This window comes from Astyanax mexicanus, chromosome 8 (assembly GCF_023375975.1).
Source record: "Astyanax mexicanus isolate ESR-SI-001 chromosome 8, AstMex3_surface, whole genome shotgun sequence".
NCBI lineage: Eukaryota > Metazoa > Chordata > Actinopteri > Characiformes > Acestrorhamphidae > Astyanax > Astyanax mexicanus.
In genome coordinates, this window is record NC_064415.1 from 26479401 (window position 1) to 26506328 (window position 26928).

Genomic DNA, 26928 nt, shown 5'->3' on the forward strand with positions numbered 1-26928 from the left:
TGTGATGAAAGATCCTGCACTTTGCACACACTGGGCCTTTAATTATCTAATGATGCAGCAGGCATTGTCACGGCCTGTAGTGTTAAAAGCATTCTGTACTCTCTTTGATCTTACTTTCTGCGTGTTTTGCGTCTCTCTCTAGATTCTGTTTGCCTCTGCATTTCTTTTTTTTCTTTGTTGGAAGAGTGTGTGGACCTCCATGTACCCCTCCCTCCTTCTCTCTCTAGAGTCTCTGGAGTGGGACAACATCCCTCCCCTGTGCTCTCTCTCCCTGCCTCCCTCCTTCCCTCCCACTGTCTCTGTGGAGGGGTGTGGATTGCTATTGGTGCTGGGAGGCGGTTGCAGTGGAAGGCGGAGGAGCGTCCTGAAGCAGCGGGGTGCTCTTCAGCTGAGGAAGGGAGTGTGTGCTTGGGTGTACGATGGGTTCCTCTCCAGTGGGTTTCAGGTAAGAACAGATTGACTGTGTTTGAGTCTTTAACTTCTGATCAACCATTAAGTAGAACACACGTGAGTCTGTCTATTGTTTGCCATCTCTACCAGTCAGCAGAGTTACAGTATGTTAGGCTAGAAAATACATTAGGGCTCACTGTATCTTTTAGTAGTGTGCCTTTTCAGCTCTGATCCATACATCACTACACACATGTATTGTTTTTGATGGAATTTTCAAAGGTAAGCATATTAGTTTTGCCATAAGTTTTTGTAATTAATGGAATTATGTAACTTATGTAGATTTACACAACATACAGTTTATTATTACTAATGTATGTGTGGTTATGCATGTTAACTGGAACACTTGGAAGATGTGAACATTTGAAAGACTACCCTGTAAGCAAGTAACAGTATTAAATGTAATACTGACGTACATTTTTTTTTATCATGACCAACATTTAACCTTAAATTAACATCTATAGACTTTGGTGACCAGCTGGGTATATATATATATATATATATACCCAGCTGGCCACCAAAGTCTATATATATATAAAACAGTATATATATATATATATATATATATATATATATATATATATATATATATATATATATATATATATATATATAAAACAGTAGTAATTTTTATTATTGCCCTGAAAAAACAAACAAAATATCCCAAAATAAAAAAATGCTTTTTTTATGAGGATGGTAAAAGTATATTTAATAGTATATATGAAAGATTTTTTAATAGTAATATTTAATAGTATAATCACAGTAGGCATAGGACACCAATTTGATAACACTTATCAATCACTCAACAACACCTTCGTTACAAAATGGTTCTTCTATGGCATTGATTAAAATCATTTAAAACAACTTTATTGTGCTTCAAAATAAGTCATTAAGTCAATTTTGGAGGTTTAGAGAGATGAGAATTTGCATGCACTGAGCTTGGAGAAAAGTACTTTTAAAACGTGCATTATTGTGTGGGTCTCCATTTAGAGCAGATGAATCTTGTGATTTTAGTAAGGGCTCTCTTGTATCTTCTCATATCTCTTTAGTTTTAATTCTGTGTTTTTTTTTGTTTAATGATGCGTAAATGAGCAGATGAAGACTGTGTTTGCTGTTCTGCTATCTCCATGTTTGCAGTAGTTCTTGTATCAGTGCCATTGCCATTCATTAGCAGTGCCACGGTTGCTCAGGTGAACTGCAAAAGCTGTTGTGGCCAAAGCAAAAAACCCTGGGACCTACCAGACCACTCTGAATCTGTTTTTAGAATGAAAATATTTGGCTTTGTAAGCATGATCGAGGAATTACACTGATGCCATTTATGAGTATATATTTTGTTCTCTCCCAACTCAGGAATACTACAGCTTTCAGTTTAAAAGAGGTAGTTTTGGGGAGTGTAATGTAATATTGAATGATGTAACGTAACCCAAATTAAACATGCTCTCTATTTTTGCATTCCTTCTGAGAAAAAGATACATACTCTACCTGTACACAGAGCTTTTATTTACTGTGACACTCATTTACTATATCCAGAAACGTCTATACTTCTGCCTCTGATTCTAATGAAACTGGTAATTAATGGTAAATAATCTGCTGACTGTGCTGTAAAACTACTGCATGGTTTAATCTGTAACTAGTGTAATTTAGCCACCATGAAGCAACATCACACTTGATTGGCTTTGTCAGGGATATGGTTCAGTGAGAGAGTAATTTCTCTGGTTCAAAGTCAAGTGTAAACCATAGTGCAGTAAACAGTCTGCTCGTCTTCTGTTTTATGAAGAAGACAAGGGCACAGCCCCCACTTAGATTCCTTTACCCCTGGATAAAGATTCACCATTACCCCATCTGACAAATACACTCACCCCCTTTTTTGCCTGGGAGTCCTCAACACTTCTGCTCATCCTGGTATGTTGCCAATTTGAGGCCAAGGCTGTTTAGAAAGAGGAGAAGCAGCCTTTACTTGCCCCTTCGCCCCCCTCGCGCTTTACTCATCTTTGCTTTGGAAACAGTTGGCTGCCTGGGACCCTGTCATTAGTGAGATGAGAAGCAGGGCTCTGCGCCGTGAAGAAAAGGCAGGCTCCAGCCGTAGTCTCCACTCGTTCCCAGCTGTAGAGAGTGCTCGCTTGTCAGGAGAAAAACACCATGTATTTTTTCTGTTGTGACCCAAAATTGCACCTCCTTGAAAGTGTAGTTTGTCTTCCTGTAGAGGAGCAGTGGCAATTAGACCACAGAGCCATACTTTTCACACTTTAGGAGTGTTTTAGTCTTGGACGTCACCGCCATTAAATCTGAGGGGGACGTGTCCCCTTTACATTTCATAATTATACATTTGGACCTTTTATATAAAATATTATGTAGCCTTGTTGAAGCTCCCTGTTATTTAAATAATATGTTTTAGAGAAAAAGAAGAGGTTTTTTTTGTGCTCACAAACTTTTTATCTGTTGCAATGTGATTGGTTCAGTTGCCTGTCAGTCAAATGTCTAAGTAGTGTGCATTAAACAAACTGTGTGATACTTTAAAGCATCTTTGAAGAGGTAACTGAGTAGGGCCAAAGTATCATGTGTATATGCGTGTGTCTTAAAATGTGGTTAAATTATTGTTTGATAAGCTTAATTGTATAAATACAAGAGATTGTGTTTATGGAGAGCCCAGTGAGCTGCTGCACAGAGCTAGAGCTGCTGACAAGGGAGCTGTTCCTTACTCTAAAATAGTAAATCAATGAATTCACTTAAGTAAAATTAAGTGTTTAACAACCTGTTAAAAATACAACAGAATGCAGCAAATAGCATCAACTCATAAAAAATGTTGGAGCACCATCATTCCAGAGAACACAGTTCCTTTACTTTACTTCGCTCAATGGAAAACAAAGGGGTGCCAAGAAACATTTGGACAAATAATGTATGTTTTTAATCTTCAACATCTACTGTTTCATTACTATTGATAACATTAGTAATGTTGAATCCATGGTTTTTCGGTCCACTCCTTCAGAAACTAATCTTTTTTTTAAATGTTTTTTTCTGTGTTTTTATACCCAGCATTAATAATATTATCCTAATTATCCTAATTTTTGATAAGTAAAACGTTTTTAATTAGCATTTGCTGTTATTGTGATTCTCAAGAATGTGATCATTGTTATAGATTATTGTTTCTCAACCATAAGACAATGAAAGTAGATAACAGGACATTTTGATTGATTGTAAAAAGTTTTATTTATCAGATTTTACTTTTTTTTTTCTTTTTTATTAGGTCTGCTATTAAATTAATTTAGACCAAAGCTCCACTGGTTTAGATCATTATAAACATTTTCTTTGGCAAATGCAGTACTAATTTTGTATAGAACCAAGTTAAGGAACCAGTTGAATACTACAATTTATTATATATCTGGATGATGTAAATCTGGTCCTTAAAAATCCAAAAGGGCTTAACTAGAACCCTACGTTTTAAACGTGATCTTTAAATGTGACATTGTGATGGTTATATTCCTAAAACTGCACACCAGAGCCAATAACCTATATATATATTTATGAATATGATAAAGAATTACATTAGAATTACATCTTTACACATTATGTCATTGTTTTCTTTTTCTATTTATTCATCCTTCCCCCAAGCACTGACATATTTTGATGGTTCGGAAGCTCTGCCCCCACATGTATGAGCGGAATCAGAGGGTAAGATGTGACAGTTCAGAGAGAGTGCAGAGGGGTGCAGGCCACCCACCCAGACTGCCTTTGGCCTTTCTTTTGCCGGAAACTCCCAGTCTCAGTTACTGATTTGGCCCACCGAGCATGTAAAACCACATGTAGATTTGCGTATCTTGAGGCTTCGACCATGTACTCAGATTCCACGCATTGTATTAATTAAATCGACAGCTTGTAATTGAAACAAAACAGTGTGGGACATTTCTGGTCTACAAAAGTACACACAATTACAGTGCACTGGTTTTAACTGGGCATGAGGTATGGCCCTGTGGTTTTGTCTTTTTGTAATTCTCTTTTGAAAACAATTTTATTGAGAGCATTTAGCTGTTGCAGAAATGCAGAACATCCCCTTAAAAATGACTGAAATAATGCTGCCTGGCCTTGAGGAATTTTTGCACATGTAAGCAATGAGTGGTTTACTACAGTGTTTACAAAATGTAGTTTAGGACCATAGAGTATGTCCCATATACTGGGTCAAAATGTGACGCATAAATTATCCAAAATTACCTGAAATAAACTTTTTACATGGACTTTGATTAAAAGTTAAGAAAGTTTTCATCTCTTTCCTGTAAAGTTGCTGTTTTGGAAATGCATGGTTTATATTGTTCAGCACAATATGCACAAATTACTCACACAACCCAGACAAGTAAAAATCTGATCATTTGAACAGTGACTGAAACAAAGCAACCAGCATAATTTTAAGCTGTAACTTACTACATTTACCTTTAACTTATACTTAACTCACACCTCAGACTAAACCTAAACTTAACCTACACCTTAAACTAATCTTAAATTTATTTCACACCACAAACTTAACATAAAATTAACCTACACTTCAACCTAATCCTAAACTTAACCTACTACACCTGAACCTAAACGTTATGGAGCCCCTGAAGTGACATGATGTATTTTATTTATTTATTTTTTTTACATAAAAAAGTGGTAAGCACAGCATACTAAGTGGTGAGCACCAAATAGTATATTTACTGGACTGTACATGACTTCACAGACTGCTACATTGTGCTCTGCAGTCCTCTATTCTTTTATAATTTTTGGAGTCACGGCAGAAGGCACAAGAAGAATTAAAGCGAATTAAAGATTATAAGGTAAGGTTATCTGTGTAGACAGTTATTAAAACCATATTTATTTAGCTAGCCATTTGTGTGTGTGTGCACCTAAAAGCTTTTTCTACAAAATGATGCCTTCAGCCTTGTGCACTTCTAATAAGAGTTAGCTAGCTAAATAGCTAGCTGGCTATCGTTAGCTCTGGGCTTATAGCTACCTTTAGCTACCAATCTAAAACATTTCACACTAAAATAAAGTAGTTCACATTAGCTAAACTACCTAGCTAGTTAACAACTTTATTTCATTGTGGAACATCTACTTAGCAAGGCAGGTTATTGTAAGTTGTTGAAGTTGTCTGTCCGTTTAAACCATAGCTTACTAGCAACCATTATGTGGTGCTCTGTACTTAGTATCTGGTGCTTACCACTTTTTTAAAATATACCATGTCCCTTCATAAAGGGAGCTCCATAAAACGTATCCCACACCTCAGCCTAAACCCAAATGTAAACTATAACACAACCTAGACCTAACCTTAATGTTACAAATTACTTGGTATACACTTTGTATTGTATATGTACAGATTTTAGGAGATATCATTGTCTGGGCACCAGTTTTTTTTTTTTTTTAAGAACTATAGTAAAAAGCATTTCTACAACATTCCTCCTTAATTTTTAATATAATTCTATTCAACATTATATTGAACTATTGTAGATTGTTATTGTGGAGGTATTATACAGCACTGTAGAAATCATACACAGCAACAGGTTTTCTACATACTTTTTGTTGAGAATTTTTTTTTTTAATCTTTTTTTCCAATACTTTTTTTTTTCATTTTCTAGTTTCAGTCTCTAAGATCCCTGTTGAAAATTAAGCCCACCTCAGTACTGTTGTATGTTTACCTGAACTCACTTGGAAATCTTTCAGCACTGAGCTGCTGAACTTGCTTCAGACCTGGCTGAGAACTCTTAAAATGAGGTGAATGGTTTAATCATAGACCTGATCTTCACTGCATGTTGAATCTTGCCCCTAAGAACAATGTTTGTGGTTTTGGAACTGTGAGATCGTGTAGTATGATCAAATGGAGTGCTGGGAATGTCTTGTTGGGGAAAGGCTGGAGGCATTGTGTACATACAACTGTACCTTACTTTACTGCAGGGCTTCTTTAACAGCAAGATAAGAAGATCATTTGTCCATCATAATCTGATAAACTGCTTCCTTGTCTGCTGGCAGCTATTTGAATGGCACCTCATAGATTGTTAGATAGGCTGACATTAGTGATACTGCACTGTTCTTTATGATATTTAGCTCAAAGGGACTGTAAGGGCCATGGCAAAACCTTTGGTGGTCCATTAAGGATTTTAAGGTCTTTTTAGGATCAGTATCCTGTTCATTGCATACAAAATTAATGTCAGTCCAAATAATCTTTTTTTAAAAGTACCAGGTCTTATTTTGTCTTTTGGAGATCAGTTTATCTTCTAAATATTATAAGTACTGGATTTTGACCAAGGGTGCTCAAACATTTGCATATAACTATATTTCTAACAATTTATGGAAGACCAGGATTTTTGTAGTTAAGTGGGTTAATAAATAAATATTTCACAACATAAATATAGGTTCAGTTGATGGAATTGATGTTCAAATTAATATTTTTTCTATGGGGGCATCCAGGAGAATTTTTTGGGGAAAATGTAACTTTAAAATGAATTTATGCACTGCAAAAAATCTGAATGATTATTTTTATGACATATTAAGCAAAAACATATAATTAAAACAAATCTTAGTGTTGATTTAGCAAGGAAAACAATGCTCAAGATTATTTTTGGGTCCATGCCATTTTTACAATCTTAACTTCGTAACTTAAATGAGGAAAAAAATATTTGAAAGATATAAAGTTTACAATTTTCAGTTCAAACCCTTATGTCCTTCAAACACAGCCCTGTCCAACACATAACCTGATAAGATCTGAGCCTAAAGCTTACATATGTTCTCTGGCATTCATCAAATTTGTTAGAAAGATAATCTCTAAAAATGTGCAAAATTCTATAAGACTGTCATTGTTTTACACAGCTTTTGCTTTTTCAGACCAAAACTTGTAATGTGTCAGAGCTCTGGCCAGAGGAGGGTTTTTATATCCTTATAGAGTGATGTTTATTCTACAGAGAGGCCCTGGACTGATCTAGCATGAGTAACATGTTGTCAGAAAGGGCCACGGGGATGGGAGAATGTCCTAGTGCTAATCTGCCCCAAGCACAGTAAGGAATTTGGCCCTTTTCTGGAGAGAAACCCATGGAGCTCACACTTAATCCTCTCGCTGTTATAGACATCCAGGGCCTGCAGTGCTGCAGAGGCTCAGCTTACATGGTCTCAAGAAAATTGGCTTTTCGTCTTATTATGTTAGTTCAGCTAACTACACAAACAAAATGTTCTGTTGGTGGCATTTGAGGGGTAAAGTTTTTTTTTCTGTAGGTTTTTCTGAATTGCTAATTCGATTTACACAATAACTTTAAACATGTGGAATCCATGTACAATTCAATTATATAGCACAGAAAATCCATGCTTGTATTAAATTCCTTAAATTCCTTAAGATTCTATTCATTATGTAATTTGCATAATAAGACACTGATGTCAGTAAGATATTTGGGTTAAAATAGTAAGTGCTATAAACTGACATATCTCCAAAACAGCAACTTTACAGGAGAGAAATAGAACCTTTTTGATTTTCAATAAAAGTCAATTTAAAAAGAGATTATTTCAGGTAATTTTGGAGAATTGTTATTGATCCATTCATCAAGTAATTTTGACACATAGTAAGGGACAGTTTGTGTGTTCAAATTTTGTAGTAAACAAAAAAATAAACAAAAAAGGAGTTCTTTTTCATTGGACAGCAGCAATATGCAAGCAAGAAAACAATTCCTACTGTTCTTTCCCACATTCTGAATTAAGTGCTTTCAACAAATAACCATATCAACCATTTCTCGCTTTTGGAAAAAAATCAATCCTAACAACTTTTTTTTTTGCATAAGAAGACACTCAATTGTTTACCAGCTACTGGAGAATCTCTGCCAGCATTAACCCTTGTCATCAACAATAAAACTTGTTTTAGGTCAGCCTAAATGTCTTTCTCGAACCAGCATCCTGACCACATTCTGGTATTTTATCCCATCTCCTTCTTGTGTTTTTGACCAAGGTGATGAATGAGTCAAATTTGCTGGCCTCCAGGGAATGCTGTTCTTTTTTGGACTAGATCCATCTGGGACAGATCGGTCATTATGCTAGTTTTGTGATCCAGACATGCTGTGTTTTCTGAATCCACAGTAATAAGTTCTGCCATTAAAGAAACATGAATAAACAGCAGTCCATACATGTGTATGATGGTCTTCATTAAAGGTCAAATTACAGCTATAAAATGAGTCTGGATCTTGTTGGTGTGGACTTTTTCATCTGGGAAGTCTGGGGTTCATTTTAGAGGAAGCAAAGATCTATGATCGGTGCTTGGGGACAAATGAGGCCATTAAAATATTGGCTTTGTTCTTATATGAGGAGGGAAGCTGAGGTCAAGTTTGGGCGAGAGCACTAATGGATTCTTTAAAAGCAGTCACACAGAGAATATTGTTAGACTTTGTTAAGGACTTCTATCAGTTTGGGTTCTTCTTCTTCTTCACAAAGGAATATCAAACATGTCACTACCTTTGAAGAAAGAATGTTGGATGTGTTTTATGTAGCTAAATTTAGTAGAAACTATAGTGTGAAGCGGAAATGAGAACAGAATGAGACTCATGTGCAAAGTAGAATTTATTTTGTTATTTAATTCCAGTTATCTGACGTTTAATTAAACGTCTTTTTTAAATTAAAGTGCTTGTCTCACATCTCTAAAGGGTGTTGCAAAACCTTTGTTTCTTTCTAAGCCAGTCAGTTAATACATATATTTTAGTATATTTTTAGCTACAAATAGTCTTAGGTAGATGATGTTCAGTGTATACCGTGTGAGAGCCAGCAGGTGTTGACATGTGCACTCAATGAAAAGTATGATGTAATTCTAAAGCACGGAAGAGAGTTAAACAGTGGTTTGGGGTCAGGGGAATAATTTGGAACCACATCTGTTTCCCAGTATCAGGTGCGTGTGTGTTAAGACAGAGTCCATGACCAAGATATAATGTATCATGAATTCCTCACAGATGGACAGTGATTATCACTGAGTTGAAATAGTGATGATTCAGAGACCCATTTATACATGATAAGCCTTTAATCACTTCATTCACAAAATGTTTTGTTGCTTCAGCCATTTTTTTTTATTGGTTTACAGAAATTCTATTTTTAAATAAGGACTGATAATATGAAAGGAGATTGTTCTGGCCTGTTCAAGCTCAAAGCTAAAAACCCCAGCCCAAAAGTTGCAAGTACTTTGAACTAGATTTTTGAACTGTGGGCTTGAAAGTGGGGTAGTGGAGAGTAGCAAAAACCTTGCAATAAACACGGAAGGTAAGATAAAATTTAAGACAAATTGGAATTTATAGGACTTTAGATTTTAAAGCATGTTCTGACCTGTTGATATAACACTATAAAAAAGGGATTAACTGAATACTTCTCAACACAAACCATTAAAACAGGGAGTGAAATGATTACCGATTTTTATGCTACAGTTTAAATTAGGTGGTGCAATTATGTTCTATAGTTTTATTAAAACTGTGAAATTATTCACCCATCCAAAGGTTTTGAAATGCCCACAGTTTTTTATAGTGTCCACTGGTACTGCTGCCCTGGCAAGCCTGCTTTCGTTATATCGCCATCTAAAGCAATGGCTTTTTTTGCCACTCCATCTGTCTAACCTGCAGCTGTAAGATTCTCTTTAAAGTTGAAAAAGACATACGTAGGCTACATAGCCTCTCAGATTTAAGTCTGTTAGATTTCTTCTCGTAAATTACCTTCTATTTTTTATCTAGTTTCTAAAAACTTCATTCATGGTGAAGGAAACTATCCGTGAAATTCTGGCTTTACTTGTAATTTCTCAAAAAAAAAAAACAACGTTTGGTAAGTGTACTTTATAGATATAATAGGTGAACATGTAACTTTGTCTAAATACTGTGGTAGAGAGTGCAGTAAAACAGCGTGTTTAAGCACTGCGTTAATACAGATAAAAAGTTTGTAAATTTTTAATTGTATGCATCGCTTTTTATTGCTTGATTGCTATAGGCTGCAGTCTAGTGAATAATCTGAAATAACATAAAGGCAAGGCAGGGCTTTTGAGGGAAAAAAACTTCCAAAACCTAAAATGTAATGTAAAATTGTAATGAAAGAACCCTTTTTCCTATAAATGCACTTTGTAGAAACAGTTTACCTTGTTTTCCAGTATTTGTTTTTTTTTTCCCCTTCAAATGTCCAGCTTGCCTTTGTGCCATTTAAGCTTACTCACCGTACTTGCACTTAAAATGCTTACATTTCAACAAAACCTGGAACAATTGGGAGTGTTCTAAAATGTTTGAAGTTGTGTACCTAATAAAATGATCTGAATAATGTTGGAGAAATCAACTAATTCCTAAAAGCCAGATGGTCTTCAACACTAATTTAAATGCTGTTCCTAAAGAAGGATATAGCTGGCTTAAATAGGGTCATTTCCTTGACAGCCCACATAAATAAATGAAGTAGGAGTGCTTTAATGGACGCACAGAGGAGGGCTCCAAATGAACAGCTGAAAAAGTAGTGAGTAAACAAGAAAAAGTCAGGGTGAGTGGGTGGATGCTAGACTAATTCCAGAATAGCAGAAATATAGCCTACTGTGAACTGCATTAATGAGATTTACTGTGTCCCTGGAGTGTTTCTTACTGAGAACCTCCTTTTGATCCTGAAAACCAAACATTTTAGGATATCATATTTATTGACCTAGTTTCGTTGAGGGCTTGACTTAGAAATTAGGGTGTTAAAACTAGTTTAAATTAAAACATTACTGATTTATATTCATACTTTATTCTTATTTTATTTTTATTTCCAATTCCTTGTTGTTCTTTTACATGTTTTTAATTTAATTCTCTTTGTTTTAATCATGTTTGAATCTATCTTGCTTTATTCTTATTTTAGTTTTTATTTCCATTTTTACTGTTAATCTTTTACATGTTTTTTTTTTATTTGACTTCTCTGTGTATTTTCTAATTTGTAAAGCACTTTGAATTACCGTTGTGTATGAAAGGTGCTATATAAATAAACTTGCCTTGCCTTGCCTTAAGTGGTGCTCCTAAAGCAGCATTCCCTATTTTTTCTTTATTTTAAATAGAAAGCAAAAGAGTTGGGAGAGGACAAAATATGTGGATTATTGGCATCATTTATGGTATCATCCCTTAAGTGTCTTATCTAAGTCGTCTGGTAGATTTTTTTTAATGTAATTGCTCTCTACATTTTCACAGTACTATATTTAGTCTAACCTGCATTAAAGTACTCTTTCACATACTCTGTGCAATTACACATTCTCACCAGAGGGGCCTCTAAATCCCCAATTTCCCCAAACCTACATACCTGTGGCTTTAAGTTTCCATTTATTTGCAAGTATTTTGACTAGTTTTAAAGGGGAACTACAGTGTAATACTGACTGTTGGTGTAGTTAAACATGATCTTTTACCTTTACCTTAATATTGCGCTGCCTGGAGATATAGGTTACGCTACAGGTTGTAAACATTGGCTTTCAATAAGGTTCTTATGCTCTTTTAAGGTATTAATACCTTTTTTTTAAATGTCAGGGCACTCCGGATTCTACCAATGAGGTGTGGAGCAACTTTGAGTCTAGATAACAGTGTAAAAAGCGATTTATCTGCAGGGGCAAAATATGCCCCATATCAACCATTGTAAAGCATGTTTGGACAAACTGTTAAAATTTACTGGATATCAGAAAGCTGTGGGACAATGGAGGTGGGCTATTCAACAAAAGTTAGTGCTCTTCATCATGTTTTACTACATCAAATGTCAATTTTACACCAGGGTTCTCCTTTAAAGTGTCCCTAAATCCAGTCTTTTTGATTCCATTCACTCTACCTCACAAACACCTTCTAAAATCACTCCCTGAAACTACTCTACTGGAGTAGTACAGTGACACAGCACATGTGACAGCAAGGTGAAAGTCATTTATCATGTCCCTAAGTCTTTGTCAATTAAGGGTTGAAGACATTAACCCCATTTAGCTGAGATTTTAGCGCTGACAGACAAGACAGTCCTTCCCCCCTAAACCTGCTAGTCTAGGTCCTGAGAATTGCTTATAAGGTCAAAGATCATCTTTCAAGTTGACATCTCACCTTGGTGGGACTGGGCAATGTTTCCCACTTTCTCTATAAACATGTCAGCTCAAGGTGAGAATGAAATGGTTCTCTAAGCTGAAAGTGAATGTTTACAGTGTGTGTCAGCAGTGTTAAACAAAGAATGGAAACAGTAGGCTGGAGCAGTTGACTGAGCTGTAATGAATTATTTGATAATATTATACTTTATTATGAGGGTCAATATCAATGTGACTTGTGTTTTGAGTTTTTTAAGATTTACTCTGAAAAGACACTTTATTATTAGGGCTCCATCCATTAGAAATCCATTACCGGTATATTTTTTGGCAATAATTTTTAGATTTTAATTTTAATTTTTTTTCTGCACATTTCGAATTTTCAGGAGATCCTAAGCTACTCAAATACATCTTAAAGAGTAACTACAATCTAAATTTTTTACATTAACAGCTGAAATATGTTGCTCTGCAGTAATAAAATAAACCAGCCCTGCTTAAAATGCATAAACATGAGATACAAGTATGAAAAGAATTTAGATATTTGACCATATTTGAAGTTTACTTAGTAAAGTCTTAAGAAAACAAGATTATGTTCTCATTGTACTAGCTGGAAAAGCTAACTGTTTCCGAGCTAAGTAAATGGCTAATGTTTGATAACAGATGGATTGCACTGTGCTGGTTAGATAAGAAGATTCTATGGTTTTATGCTTATGTAGATTTTGGTTTTAGTTCACACAAGTCTGTAGTTATTTACCTCAGAACACCAGAATGCAGCTAGCAGCCCAATGCTAGCTAACAGCAGAACTCATCAGCCATGATTGGACAGCGTTAGCATGGATGCTAACTGATTTCAAGATGAATTAATCTTAAGCTGATGTTTGATATTAGAGTAATGATACTGTACTGGTTAGATATGGTATGTTCTGCTTTTTGAAATGCTATATGTACGAAGTCTGTACATTTTTCTGGACATTATTTATGAGGATAAGAACACCAGCACCAGGCTACAGTAGCTAACCTAGCTAATGTTACATTTTCTAATTCTGTGTATTTCTGTGTGTATTCCGTGTTTATATCTGAATTCAACTTTTGTATTCCACAATTCCTTGACTCGTCCCCATTTTACACATTGTGGAAATGATAGGGCCCTTTATTATTAATATAAAGGAATGAAATTCACTTTCTATAGATTTTATTAAAAAACAATTAACACATCTGCAGTGCTGTCTGGTTAAACTGAATAACCATTTCAAGTGGGTAAACTATATCAAGCTGTTTATTAATATATAATAATATATAATCCTGGGATAAATGGCACTTCAAGAAGTGGTTTGAGTTACTGGATTTTTTTATGTATAAAATTTGATCTGGGTGAGTTTGCAATTGTATTTTTATGTGGTTTGGCCACATACAGATATAATCCTGATTCTTAAAATAAATTAAGTGACCACATGTAAATTGGGATTATGATTCCTTTTTTATGCAACCCCCCCGACACAACCCTGCTGCTGTTTTACTTAGGTGAAGAAGAAAGCCACATGTATGAAAATTAATTTTTTCTGTCTTTTGCAGGAAAATCTCTTTCATCAATCTCTTATCTTGAGGGAAGAACCAAAGAACCAAATCTGACGTGTGGACTACCAACAGCGGTAATTAACTCATATAACATCAGTTCGATATCCAGTTGGAGCATCACACAACCCAAAAGCCATCCCTGAACAGTGTATGAGGAACTTTGATCTTACAAACTGAGGATGACTCTTCAGAGAAGGACCTTTAAAAGTCCATTTTGGCTTCTTCTTTTGCTGGGACTTCTGCATTGGACTCGGGGCTCCCTGGTAAAGACTAATCTTGGTCTAAAGGTGAAAAGAGGTCAGTCGGTTTTCCTGCAGGAAGGAGATCTGCAGTTCCATATACCCAGAGAGAAGGATGCCTGCAAACTGGAAGTAGTTTTGAATGAGCCCATTACACAGCGTGTCGGCACACTGTCCCCCCAGGTACTGCTCTTAATTTTTTTCTGATTCTGCTTTAAATGTAATTAATTTGTGATTAATGAATATCAAATGGAAGTTTGCTAAAATTTAACAGCAGGACTACCCTTCATTTTTAAGACAAATAGAGCAATGAAATGAGGAAATGTTTTGTGTTTTTTTTTTCTGTCCTCTGCTTCCTTTTCAAGGTCTTTTCTGCTACTATATGTTTGAACCATTGGAATCTGCTGGATCATATTTCGTCCTTTTGCTGAATCAGGCAGTGTTTTTCCTTCTGTTGATCCAGTGTTAATGATCATATTGCATGTCGCTGGAGCTTTTGACGGTGATAGAACCCAGAGTATCAAACATCATCTCATTCACATTTGAATGGATTGCCATTCACATGGATAGCCATCTAATTAGACCCACTATCAGCCATTCACAGGGAACTGCTGTGATAAATGAGAATGTGATGACAGATAGATGCTGACTTTGTAAAGTGATATCAGTGCACATTAGCAGTGACTCATCTCACAGTAAGATCTTAACATCCTTACAGCAAAGTATATTACTATAATGTCTAAAAAATGTGTATAATGTGACACATTATATGGTTTGTAGGCTGTTACTTTGGACTATAATAATCACTATAATCACTAGGGATTTAATACCACGGCATATATCGTGTTGAATTGATTTGCTTTGTATCATTATATTTTGTTGTACCTAGTTTGTGGCAAGAGTATTATATTGGTGCCAAGGTATTACATTTACAGCCTTAGGCTGATGCTCATTTTCAGAGCTACTTACATTTGAATCATGTTACACAGGAGCTTCACCTAATGAGGTGTTTGGATGCTTGCCCATGCTCTTATTGGTTCAGAGGGTTTTCTTCTCCTGGTCAGAAAATCAAACCTTAGCCTGCGATGGGAGGCCAGTGTTGTTGTCCAGTGTGCTACACCATTTGCTTTATGGGCAAAAGTATTGTTTCTACTAAAAACAATGCTATTGAAAAGAGTTTGTGTTTTTGCATTGCTGTGAATAATGCATTCAGTTAAAAAAGCATAGGGACATCATGTTGTTTGATTTCCCTCATCCCCAAAGTATTGGATGGAGCAGCATCATTCCAGAGAACACAGTTTCACCGCTCCACTGCTCAAGGCTGGGGAGGCTACATATCCATCTAACCTGCACCTGGCATTAGACATAATAACAATAGATTGAGGTTTATCTGCTCCAGAGAGTCCTATTGCATTGGCAGTACTTCGTGGAGGGACTAGACAAGCTGTGTGTGTGGATTTGAACATCTTTGTCAGTAATGGCTGCAACTAAATGTAGCTAAATACATTTATTAGAAGGTTTATTAGTCAAGAAACGTTTGCATTTGTTAAAAGCAACTTTTTATACTCAGTTTTTATATTCAAAACAACAAATTAAAACACTATTTTTCCCCCTTCATGTTGATAAATGTAGATCAATTCACATAGTTAGGAGCTTTCGCTAGTTACATATAGCAAGGAGAAACTAGATATGGGTCTTATGAATTTGTATAGCATTTTATTTACTACCTTCTAATAAGATTTGTTTGTTTCACAAATAAAAAAAGAGTTGTAGAGACAAAGCTGTTTTGCTTGTTTCACCCTTTTTAAACACCACACACTGTGGGTTTGTATTGTGTGCTTGTAATTATCCCCAAAGTGACCACAGGAATGGAACCCACAGTCAGACATATGGATTAATTTGTGCTCTTAGTGTGTTTGAGCTGTTGTTTGCTTGTAATACTTTACATCATTTCTGGAGCCTGTTGAAATACGGATGAGTTTGAAAGTGTTCTGATTGTTTCTCTGTGTTTCCTCTATCATTATGTGGTTTGCAGAAGCAGAGGGACATGTGGTGTATCACCACAGTCTTTCATGTTCGTTATAACTGGGCCCCTGTACACTGTTAACAGATGTCTTTTGGTGATGTGGTTCCTTAGATGGAGTCCAGTGAATATGGTTCCATATTGTGATAATAGTGGTGTTCTGTCTTGAAAACTATCTTTTTTATTTTGTTTATTATTACTGTGAAGCTTTCCTTGCAGTAAAATATTCTTAAAACTATTGCAATGTTTTTCATTGATTTGTCATATCGCCAAGAATATTGCTATTGTGATGTTTTAAAACCATAATGTCCACCCCTATGGGTATCTTGTGCATTTTACTAACTTCTATTTCTTCTTGCAGGTTTTTGACTGTCATTATTTAGTTGATGAAGTGAAGTACACTCACAATGGATGTCCTATTTTAAAAGAAGACACAGTCAAGCTTCGACTGTACAGGTATAGATTTAGTATCAGTATCTGAGATAAAAAAAGACTTAAAAATGAGTCACTGTCTACTTGTCCCTTAATAGGTATGAGCTAATGTGAACTGTTTTTTTTAATTTATTTTAGGTTTTCTGAGACTGAGACCTACAGTGAAGTGTTCTCACTTCATGTTGAGATCATGGAGCCTGACTGTAATATAATAAAGTTGGGGCCTCAAACTCTACAGGTTCCTGAGTTCTATGGCCTTTCCAATGTGCTGGATGGTAATATTGTATCTTTTAACTACGAGCATCGATCCAACATAGAGTGCACAGTTAGAGTGTTGACCCCTGAATCTCATCTACCTGGACATGGTCAGCTGGTCACTGGGGAACCTGACAAGTTAGAGGGGCCAAGAGGAGATGAGCCAGATAGCTTTGTATCTATCCGGCAACAATTAGGTACGGCAACTTTATAATACAGCTCTGGAAAAAATTAAGAGTTTCTGAATCAGTTTCTCTGATTTTGCTATTTATAGGTATATATTTGAGTAAATTAATGTTGTTGTTTTATTCTATAAACTGTGGGTAACTTTCCCCAAATTCCAAATAATGCAAAGAAAACAAGTTTATATTCATACAGTTTTAAGAGTTTAGAAATCAATATTTGGTGGAATAACCCTGTTTTTTAATCACAGTTTTTATGCATCATGGCATGTTCTTCTCCACCAGTTTTACACACTGCTTTTGGATAACTTTATGCCACTCCTAGTGCAAAATGTCAAGCTTGTAATCATCCATCGTCCTCTTGATTATATTTCAGAGGTTTTCAATGTAGTAAAATCAAAGAAACGCATAATTTTTAAGCGGTCTCTTATTTTTTCCAGAGCAACAGTAACTTTAGACATACCAACAACAGACACAAATAATTTTGCCTCTCTTTATCCTTTTATCCCGTAGAATGAAACAGGCTTTTTTGTTACTGTACCTTTACAGTATCTTTTAAAGCTTACATGTTTCCATACTATATTAAACATTAGTATTCCACTATATCAGTCCCAAACATTGATTAAACATTAATTTAGTCATTTTTCTTTGAAAAAAATAATTCTTAAAAAATATTTTAGAATTAATTTGCATTTTTTTTATTTGGTTTTTAGATAATAAAGCCAGAGCCAACTGCAAAAGTGAAAGTTGTTTGAAAGGCCTGAAGTTGGTGAAGATCACAAAAGTGTCCTGTGAAGAATTCTTAATGATGGGCATTCGCTATCAGCACATTACTCCTCCATCCCCTGACATTGATTACATTGCTATCAGACTGGACCTTACAGACACCAGGAGCAGGAGCATATTCCAGGTATATAGGACAACAGCATGGCTCACTATTTGATATACAGTATAGCGAACAGTGAGAAAAATAAGTGTTATCTAAACATTTGTGGTATTAATAAATGAGTGTGTGTCTGTTTCAATCATCTTGTTGCACGCAGTCTGAGCAAGCCTGGATTCCTGTGACAATTAAAGGTGCTGTCCCAAACCAGCTGCCCAAGCCAGCCTTTATGTCCATGTTCATCCTGGAGGTGGACCAGTTCATCCTGACTCCATTCTCTACAGCCGCTCTGGATGCAATAGATGCTGAGACTCCTAAGAACAGGCTGGTGTTCAATATAACCAAACCACCCAGCGAAGGCTTCATCACACATCTGTCTGACCACACAAAGCCCATCTCGTCCTTCACCTGGACCGACCTCAACGACATGCTCATCAGCTACCAGCCCCCGAATTCCAGCCATACGCAACGCAGGAACTATGAGGTGCTGTCTGTTTACCCAATGCCTATTTATACTAATATTAACACACTGATGTTTGTGCATTTGTGATTATTATTGGGTTTTGGACAAGACCACCATTCTCACATTCTCATACCTGTCTGAACTTTGGTGTGAAATGGACTTTGGGTGAATTAAAACATGATAAAAAGTACTTACCTTTGTTAAACAGCCCACCTCCGCTCTCCAGCAGGCATTAAAAAAAAGGGTAAGATGGCACATGCTTTGCATCTGCAGATAACTCACTTTTTCCACTATTATTCAGGCTCAAAGTAGCTCCGCACTTCATTGGTAGGATCTGAAGAGCTCTGATATTTAAAACGATGCATTTAAAAATGTAAAACTGTACTGTTTACACCCCTTAGCGTAGGTAAATCTCTGAGTGCCATCATCTTAAATTTAAGTCACAGTAAGTCAACGGTCAATCACGAATAGTAAAACATTTTGAGCAATGTTTATGTAATTTGTAGTTGGTTCTTTGCATTCTAATATCGACAGTAAGCAGATATTTTCTTGAGGTTTGACTTATTGTGACTTAAATTTAAAATGGCGGTGTCCTGAGATTTACCTGTGCTATGGGATGTAAACAGTGGCTTTTAATAAACATCTTGTGTACTTTTAAAGTTCTTAATGCCTCGTTTTACATATAAGGGCTCTCCTAATCCTACCAATGAAGTGTGGAGCTATTTTGAGCCTGAATAACAGTGGAAAAAATTGATCTGCAGGTGCAAGTCATATCCCATCTCACTTATTCTAAAAGCCCATTTGGGCAAAGTGCTCAAAAACTTTTCATCATGTTTTAATACACCCAAAGTTCACCAGAGTTCTCCTTTAAGACTACATTAGTTAATACCTATTTAAAAAAAAAAAGAAATACAGTTAATTTCCTTGGGAATATATTCAAATAAATGACATATACTCTGTAAACGCTTGAGTTCAAGCAAGGCCTGGTAGTGGGAGTCAAATGGATTGAACACTCCATTTGACTCCCATTTCCAAAATTGTAAGGGCATTCAAATTTCCCAGATTCACTGTGTCACATGGGACATACTGGGAACAGACAGCAAAGTGGGTAATAATGATTGTGACCAGCAGTGTCTGGCTAGAATTATCCATGCAGACAAACAACTCTGGTAGAAATCTCATCCATATTCAAAGCAAGACTTATACTATTTTCTCTCCCATGAGTTTTCGCATTTTAGAGTTTAGATGTCTAGAAAGCATATCGTTGCTGTCCATTGAAAAACAAGTATCTCCATTTCTGTTGATTTTTAATTTACTACATAATATGAAATTGACTGAAATTAACTCCCTTTACACTGACTTCCATTGAAAGTTAAGAGGGTTTTGTGTCTGTAAATGTTGTCTAACTCTAGCCTTTACTCTGCTAGGTAGAGTTTGAAGTCCATGATTTCTACTTTGAGAAGAGCCAGCCTGTGATGGTACACATGTCAGTCAGGACAGCAGACACCAACGCTCCAAGAGTGTCATGGAATATGGGTGGGTATTAAGTCTATGTAGCTCCTTACAGTGTTGTTGTTATAATTTTACATAACAGTTAATTGCTGGCTATTTTGGGATGTCCATAGGTCTTAGTCTTTTGGAAGGTCAATCACGTCCCATAACATGGGATCAGCTCCAGATTGTGGATAATGATGATTTGAAGGCTGTGAGGATCATCACTGTGGACGGCTTACAGCATGGAAGACTGACTCTCAGAGGTGTGTGGTTATGATTAGCTGACAATAAATATATTTATAACCCCAAACCAGAAAATGTTGGGACGGTATGGAAAATGCATTACATTTTCTTTGACTTGTATTTTATTGCAGAGATTATGAACCCAACATATTCAGGTTTAGTCTGCTTAACTTAATTTCATTCGATAAAATACATCCATTCCTGCATTTTAGGGCTGCAACACATTCCAAGCAAAGTTGGGCCAGTAAAGCATTTTCCACTTTGTTATGCGATTTTTTTTTTCTCACACCACTTGCTTTGGCACCAAGAAATAAATGATGTGTCTTGGGTGTTAATTCTTCCCATTCTGGGGCCGTCATCTCATTTTGTATTTTAAATTCAATTTAAATTTCCATTCACAATTTCCTGTTGGGGACGGGTCAGGACTACAGACAGGCATTTTAATAATTTTCTCATGCCTTTGTTTCAAACTAAAGAAGCATCATTGCTCCTCAAAAACTCTTTGAACAAAATCATGGCTATAAACACCTGTTGGCATCACCTGTTTGAAATCACATCATAATGAATTTGTATTTTTTTGTTTGCCTCATTACTAGCTCTAAACTACTCCCTTCCCACCAACTCTTTTGGAGTGTGTTTCAAGCCTGAAATGCAGGAATGGATGTTTATTATTAAAGGAAATAGAGCTCTGGAAAAAAGTAAGAGACCACTTAAAAATGATGAGTTTCTTTGATTTTACCAAATTGAAAGGAAGATGGATGATCACAAGCCATCAAACCAAGCTGAACTGCTTGAATTTTTGCACCAGGAGTAAAGGCATAAAATTATGAACAAGATGACAAGATGCATGAAAACTGAGATTAAAAATCTGGGTTATTCCACTAAATATTGATTTCTGAACTCTTAAAACATTATGAATATGAACTTGTTTTCTTTGCATTATTTAAGGTCTAAAAGCTCTGCATCATTTGTATATTTTCTGCAAATAAATGCTCTAAATGACAATATTTTTATTTGTAATTTGGGAGAAATATTGTCTATAGTTTATAGAATAAAACAACAATGTTCATTTAACATAAACCTATAAATAGCAAAATCAGAGGAACTGGTTCAGAAACTGAAGTGGTCACTGTATAGTTGACCAGGCTTTGAAATAAAAGTCAAAATAAATATAAGAAACAGTGTTTTTTTATTTTCCATACTGTCCTGACTTTTAACAGCTTTGCGGTTATAGTTCCAAACAGGACCAGTTTTTGTTGTTGGTGGTTAATCTTTATTGGCCAATTTTAGGTGGGAAAGGATTCATGTTCACTGTAAGTGACATCAAGGCTGGAGTGGTGCGCTATCATCATGATGACAGTGACACCACCAAAGACTTCGTGATCTTTCGGATCACTGATGGTCGCCACCAGACCAGACATAAATTCCCCATCAACATCCTCCCCAAGGACGACAGCCCACCTTTCCTCATTACCAATATGGTGCTGGAGCTCTCTGAGGGACAGACAGCACTCCTGAGAGGGTCGATACTGCAGGCCTCAGATATGGACTCCAGTGATGATTACATCATGTTCAACATCACTAGGCCTCCTCAAGCAGGAGAGATCATGAAGATGCCAGGTCCTGGAATCACAGGTAAAAAACAGGTTTATTCCTCTTTTATTTATCATTCTCTTAACTCTGACTATTTTTTTACATCTTGGAATTTTCATGTTTTTTTGTAGGCCATCCTGTAACACGTTTCCTCCAAAAGGATATTTTCCATTCCATCATCTACTACAGGCATTTTGGGAATGAAGTGTTTGATGACTCTTTTGAAGTGGTTTTATCTGACTTCCATGATCCACCAAATCTCTCAGACCCTCAGGTACAATGTTTTTTATATTGATAATATTTTATAGTTTAATATAGGGCCTTATAGAGTAGGGCTGCAAAATATATCAATTAAGCATCATCATTGCGATGTGTGCATGCGCAATAGTCACGTTGCAGGACGTGCGATGTCACTTAAGGCAATTAAATCAAACACATCATGTTGCAGATAGATACACAGCGTCGTCTCTGTGTCTGTGTGATTGACAGGCTGCTGCTGCCTTAGAAGCACAAGGGGGAGGCAGGAGTAAATAAGAGGTAACCACATGGTTGGGCATGTGTTTGTAAACGCACATCTTAAAAGCTGTGCACCTCAGTCCAGCACAGTTTTGCACAAATATTTCTAGTTATAGCTGAATTCACGCTTTTAATCCCAGAAAAACGCTCTTATTTACCTTTTAAAAGCTATTAAATGCCTGATTAAAGGGACGATTACTGTTGTTTTGCTGTTTTCTTCGGGTTTTGAGTGCTCGGCACTGACTCAGCCCTTGATTGGTCCAGGCGCGAGTGGGGGTGGGGCTGGTGACATCATGGGCCCTGCATTGTTTAATATCGTCAAACCATTTTCCATGTAAAATTGTTTACATATCGTGGAGGGGAGGTAGGAGGGAGGTCTTATAAAGACAGGTGGAAGCTGGTGATTGGTTGAGATACTAGTGATGAGCATTGGAGTTTCCTACTAGAACTAGGGCTGAAGCTTAAAGTCCTGTAATTTAAGATCTACAAATGCTCCTGTTTGATAAGTGGAGCTGATAAAAAGTAGCTTTAGAAACAAGAAGGTTGTTGTAATATTATGATATAACTGAATTTCCAACCAGTGTCATTAATTTAGCCTTGATGCAGATATTCTGTTTATTTGTTTGCAGAGCATAGTGATTCAAATCCAGCCTGTTCCAGATCAGCCACCCCAAGAGGTCCCAGGATCCTCACGCTACCTGGTAGTCAAAGAAACAGATGTGGTGTACCTGACCAAGCAGCAGCTGCACTTTGTTGATCTGGAGTCTCCAGACTGTGAGCTTACCTATACTGTCACCACTCCACCTCTCTTCAGCACCACCTATGGGTAGGTGCATATACGTTATTGGCTATAATACATTCTGGCATTTGAAATACAATAGAAGATAATATTATTTTTGTCATTGTGCAAATACAATCAATTACGTTGTGGATTATCACAACAAATAAGGAATAGAATACGCTGTATTAATACTGTATTAATACTGTATACAAATACTGTCTCCGATGCAATATTTTATATTTTAATATTTTTTATTTTTATTCAATATTCAATGTAAATGTAAGTGTAGAGGCATAGTCATATATTTATAATTTTAAATTAAGTAGAATTTTTAAATAATTGCTTAATAATAATAATAATAATAATAATAATAATAATAATAATAATAATAATAATAAAATTGCAGCTCAAAGTGCTGTACATACAAACAGGTGAACAAAAAAAACAGTACAATTCTGAAAAATAACAAAAAACAAGTAAATAAAAACAATTACGGTTATTATGTTAAATAAAGTAATTGACAATTAATGTAAGACACAATCAAAAAAAAATAAAAAAAAACAAAAAGTTATATAGAAATGCAATGTAAAAACTGCAAGGTAAAACATAAAATTATTAAAATAGATATTTTTATTTTACTTTACAATATGATAGTATATGATATTTTAATAGTAATAAACACTGTTAAATGTTAAGTAACGTCTCAACTACCGGTAATTGTTAGTGCTAAATTGTATTGCTTAACAATGTTGCAAGTAATAATGACTTTTACAAGTTCCAATGTATAATTATCCAAACATTCTGTCGTTAGTACTGTACTGTTTAACTCACTCTCATTGTAAAGTGTTACTAAAATTTGTTTGTATGTATTTCTTGTTTGTTCACAGAGGTGCTGATGCAGGGAGGCTGTTCCTGGTTGACAGCATCCCAAAATTTACAAAGGATCCCAATGCCCCTGTGCTTAGACTTTTCACACAGGTATAATAAACTGGCAATTCCCCTTTTTCACAGGCATTTTAGGGTGAATTTGCGCTCTAATGGCATTCTTTCTTCAAAACAGCATGCAGTCAACTACATGAAGGTGGCCTACATGCCCCCTATCCATGACATCGGCCCTTACCCTCAGCACATCGCGTTTGTGCTCTCTGTGACAAGCCAGCATGGACGGACCACCACGGGAATCTGTTTCAACATCACAGTGCTGCCAGTAGACAACCAGACCCCAGAGGTAACCCACAATCACCTAAAAGAAAAATAAAAAAAATAGTGATACTGATGAAATGCTGGATAAGGCTTTTTGGTAACTGCCAGTGTTATCAATGTTAAGGTACTGATATTACGAAATTATAAAAATCGCGTTAGGAACAACATGGCAGTTAGGTCCTGTATTATTTGTGCAAATAATACATAATATATGCTTTGCCCAGTAATGCAGAGCTAAGAAACAAATGGTTAGAATTTATCTGTGAAACACCACCAGCAAAGTACAATTGAGATAGATAGTTGTATGTTTAGAAATTTTTTACCTACTGGACATGGACTATCTAATACTTTGTGTAACTATGAGTTTACATAGGATCTCCGGTGGATTCAGTGTTTTACAGAGACTCGGTCAGTGGCTGAACTGCACTCGGCAGGGCAATACACATGTTGTAAAGTAACATATGACATTGCAAAGTCTGTTATTAGTGTAAAGATGTCTTTATTTTAAAATGTTTCTGTTGTCTGTCTCGCTGGTGTCGCAGTGCTGTTAGCCAATCAGAGGTGATATGTTTGCATGTTTGAATATTCATGAACAAGAGTCGAAATCCTATTGTTTCTCCACCCCCACTCATCCACCAGACTAAAGCAGCGTTATAGCGGATCACTTTTTTCCACAAAAAACAGCTCGCAGGGCAATCATTCATGCTAGAGACCACAACTAGACACTTTAATATAAATGAAAAAACGATGTAATGAGACCTTTAAAAATGTCTGGTCATTGTGCACTTAAGCAAAACTACAGACCTCAAATGTGAATTGATATTAGTTACCAACTAATCTTTGCTGCCTCTCAGGTACACATAAACCAGCTAACAGTGGATGAGGGAGGAGAATGCTGGGTAAGCGTGGACCACCTGCAGCTGACTGATATGGACTCACTGGAGGACTCTCTACGTGTGGAGATAAAAAGAAGGCCTCAACATGGAGAGGTGTATCTGGATGGTGCCCCCTTGAGTCAAGGCCAGACTTTCACTGTTTGGGATCTGAAAAACTTAAAAGTTAGGTCAGATATGGCAGTATTTTGTTCAAAGATTTTGTACTGATTTGCATATTCACATATTCTGCTTAATCTATATTTTAATACAGTGTTTTAACATTTACTTAGGATGATGATTATTGTGCATTCTCCTCCACAGATATCACCACGATAGTTCAGAATCAGATCAAGATAGTATAGAATGCATAGCAACTGATGGAGTGAATTCGGTTGAGTTTGTTCTGCCTATTAAGGTAACAGAGTTTACAAAATGTAAACTTATCATTCAGACATTTATATATATATATATATATATATATATATATATATATATATATATATATATATATATATATATATATTCGTCCAACACATTTCAATATATTGACAGGTCACCCTAGTGAATGATGAAGTGCCAGTGGTGGTGGCAGATTTGAAGCCTCTTCTGGAGTGTGCAGAGGGACAGGACGTTGTGATCACTGCAGAGTATATCTATGCAACAGATGCTGATAGTGACGACAGCAGGCTCACCTATATGATTGCCCGTCAGCCTTTTTATGGCGTAGTGCTGAGAAATGGCATCGTGGTAGACAGGTTTATTCAAGAGGATTTAAAGGCTGGGATCATCACCTACAAACACACAGGTAATACAGATAAAGACTAAAATGGATTAAACAGTTTGCATATTGACCTCTAGACCTTTATTCTGATTTTAGTGTTACAAAATGATTTGTGTGATATTTTAGAAACACTGTGGGATGGTTTCCCGAACAGGGATTAAGCTTAATCTTGGGCTAAACAGCATTTTATATGGAGATTTTTTTATTGGAAAGAAAATATAGTTTGCACACCCATTTTTGACACAGAAGCAAAAGAATATTGAACATGGGAATGAACATGGAGATGCAGATACAGATACAGCTCTGGAAAAAATAAGAGATCAATTAAAAATGGTGGGTTTATTTGATTTTACCAAATTGAAAACCTCTGAAATATAATCAAGTTAAAGATGGATGATCACAAGCCATCAAACCAAGCTAAACTGCTTGAATTTTTGCACCAGGAGTGTCATAACGTTATCCAAAAGCAGTGTGTAAAACTAGTGGAGGAGAACATGCCAGGATGCATATGAATGCTCTAAATGACAATATTTTTGTTTGGAATTTGGGAGAAATGTTGTTATTTTTTTCCAGAGCTGTATATCCTGTAGAATTACCTAGGAATATAAATGGAAAGCTGGAACAGAGTTGATGTATAAAGGGGTATAAATTGCACAGTATATTTTTTTGTTGAGCAGTGGAACTGTGTTCTCTGGAATGATTGTGTGTTATCCAGTATTTTTAGGTGGGGAGCTGGTGATGAAGAAGGTTAGGGTGGTCATCATACATCAGAATGACTTCACGAATGGTCTTGTCACTTACAATACAATCTAATTTGCACATCAGTGCTTCAAAATTGAGTAGAAAACCTTCCCTGGACAGTAGAGTCAGTTTCTCCAACAAAAGGAGGATGAACTCCTTGATTTAATACTCTTGATTTTAGAAGAAACA

The 26928-nt window shown here is 36.0% G+C and overlaps 1 protein-coding gene across 2 annotated transcripts in view; it reads left to right on the forward strand.

Annotated features, from left to right (window-relative positions):
• The first annotated feature begins 291 nt into the window (after positions 1-291).
• frem1a (Fras1 related extracellular matrix 1a) overlaps positions 292-26928 on the forward strand; it is a 47107-nt gene continuing 20470 nt past the window's right edge. Inside the window, exons 1-16 of one of the 2 annotated variants that reach the window (XM_022678323.2) lie at positions 297-445; positions 14033-14457; positions 16659-16753; positions 16868-17181; positions 17880-18076; positions 18210-18533; positions 19940-20048; positions 20138-20269; positions 21540-21884; positions 21974-22116; positions 22988-23184; positions 24027-24117; positions 24200-24367; positions 25197-25405; positions 25539-25632; positions 25770-26022. In XM_022678323.2, the coding sequence (XP_022534044.2) occupies positions 14215-14457; positions 16659-16753; positions 16868-17181; positions 17880-18076; positions 18210-18533; positions 19940-20048; positions 20138-20269; positions 21540-21884; positions 21974-22116; positions 22988-23184; positions 24027-24117; positions 24200-24367; positions 25197-25405; positions 25539-25632; positions 25770-26022 (2914 nt within the window). In that variant the 5' untranslated portion in view covers positions 297-445; positions 14033-14214. Of the gene's footprint in view, positions 446-14032; positions 14458-16658; positions 16754-16867; positions 17182-17879; positions 18077-18209; positions 18534-19939; positions 20049-20137; positions 20270-21539; positions 21885-21973; positions 22117-22987; positions 23185-24026; positions 24118-24199; positions 24368-25196; positions 25406-25538; positions 25633-25769; positions 26023-26928 lie in introns of those variants that run through there. The other variant, XM_049482703.1, reaches the window with a different exon arrangement.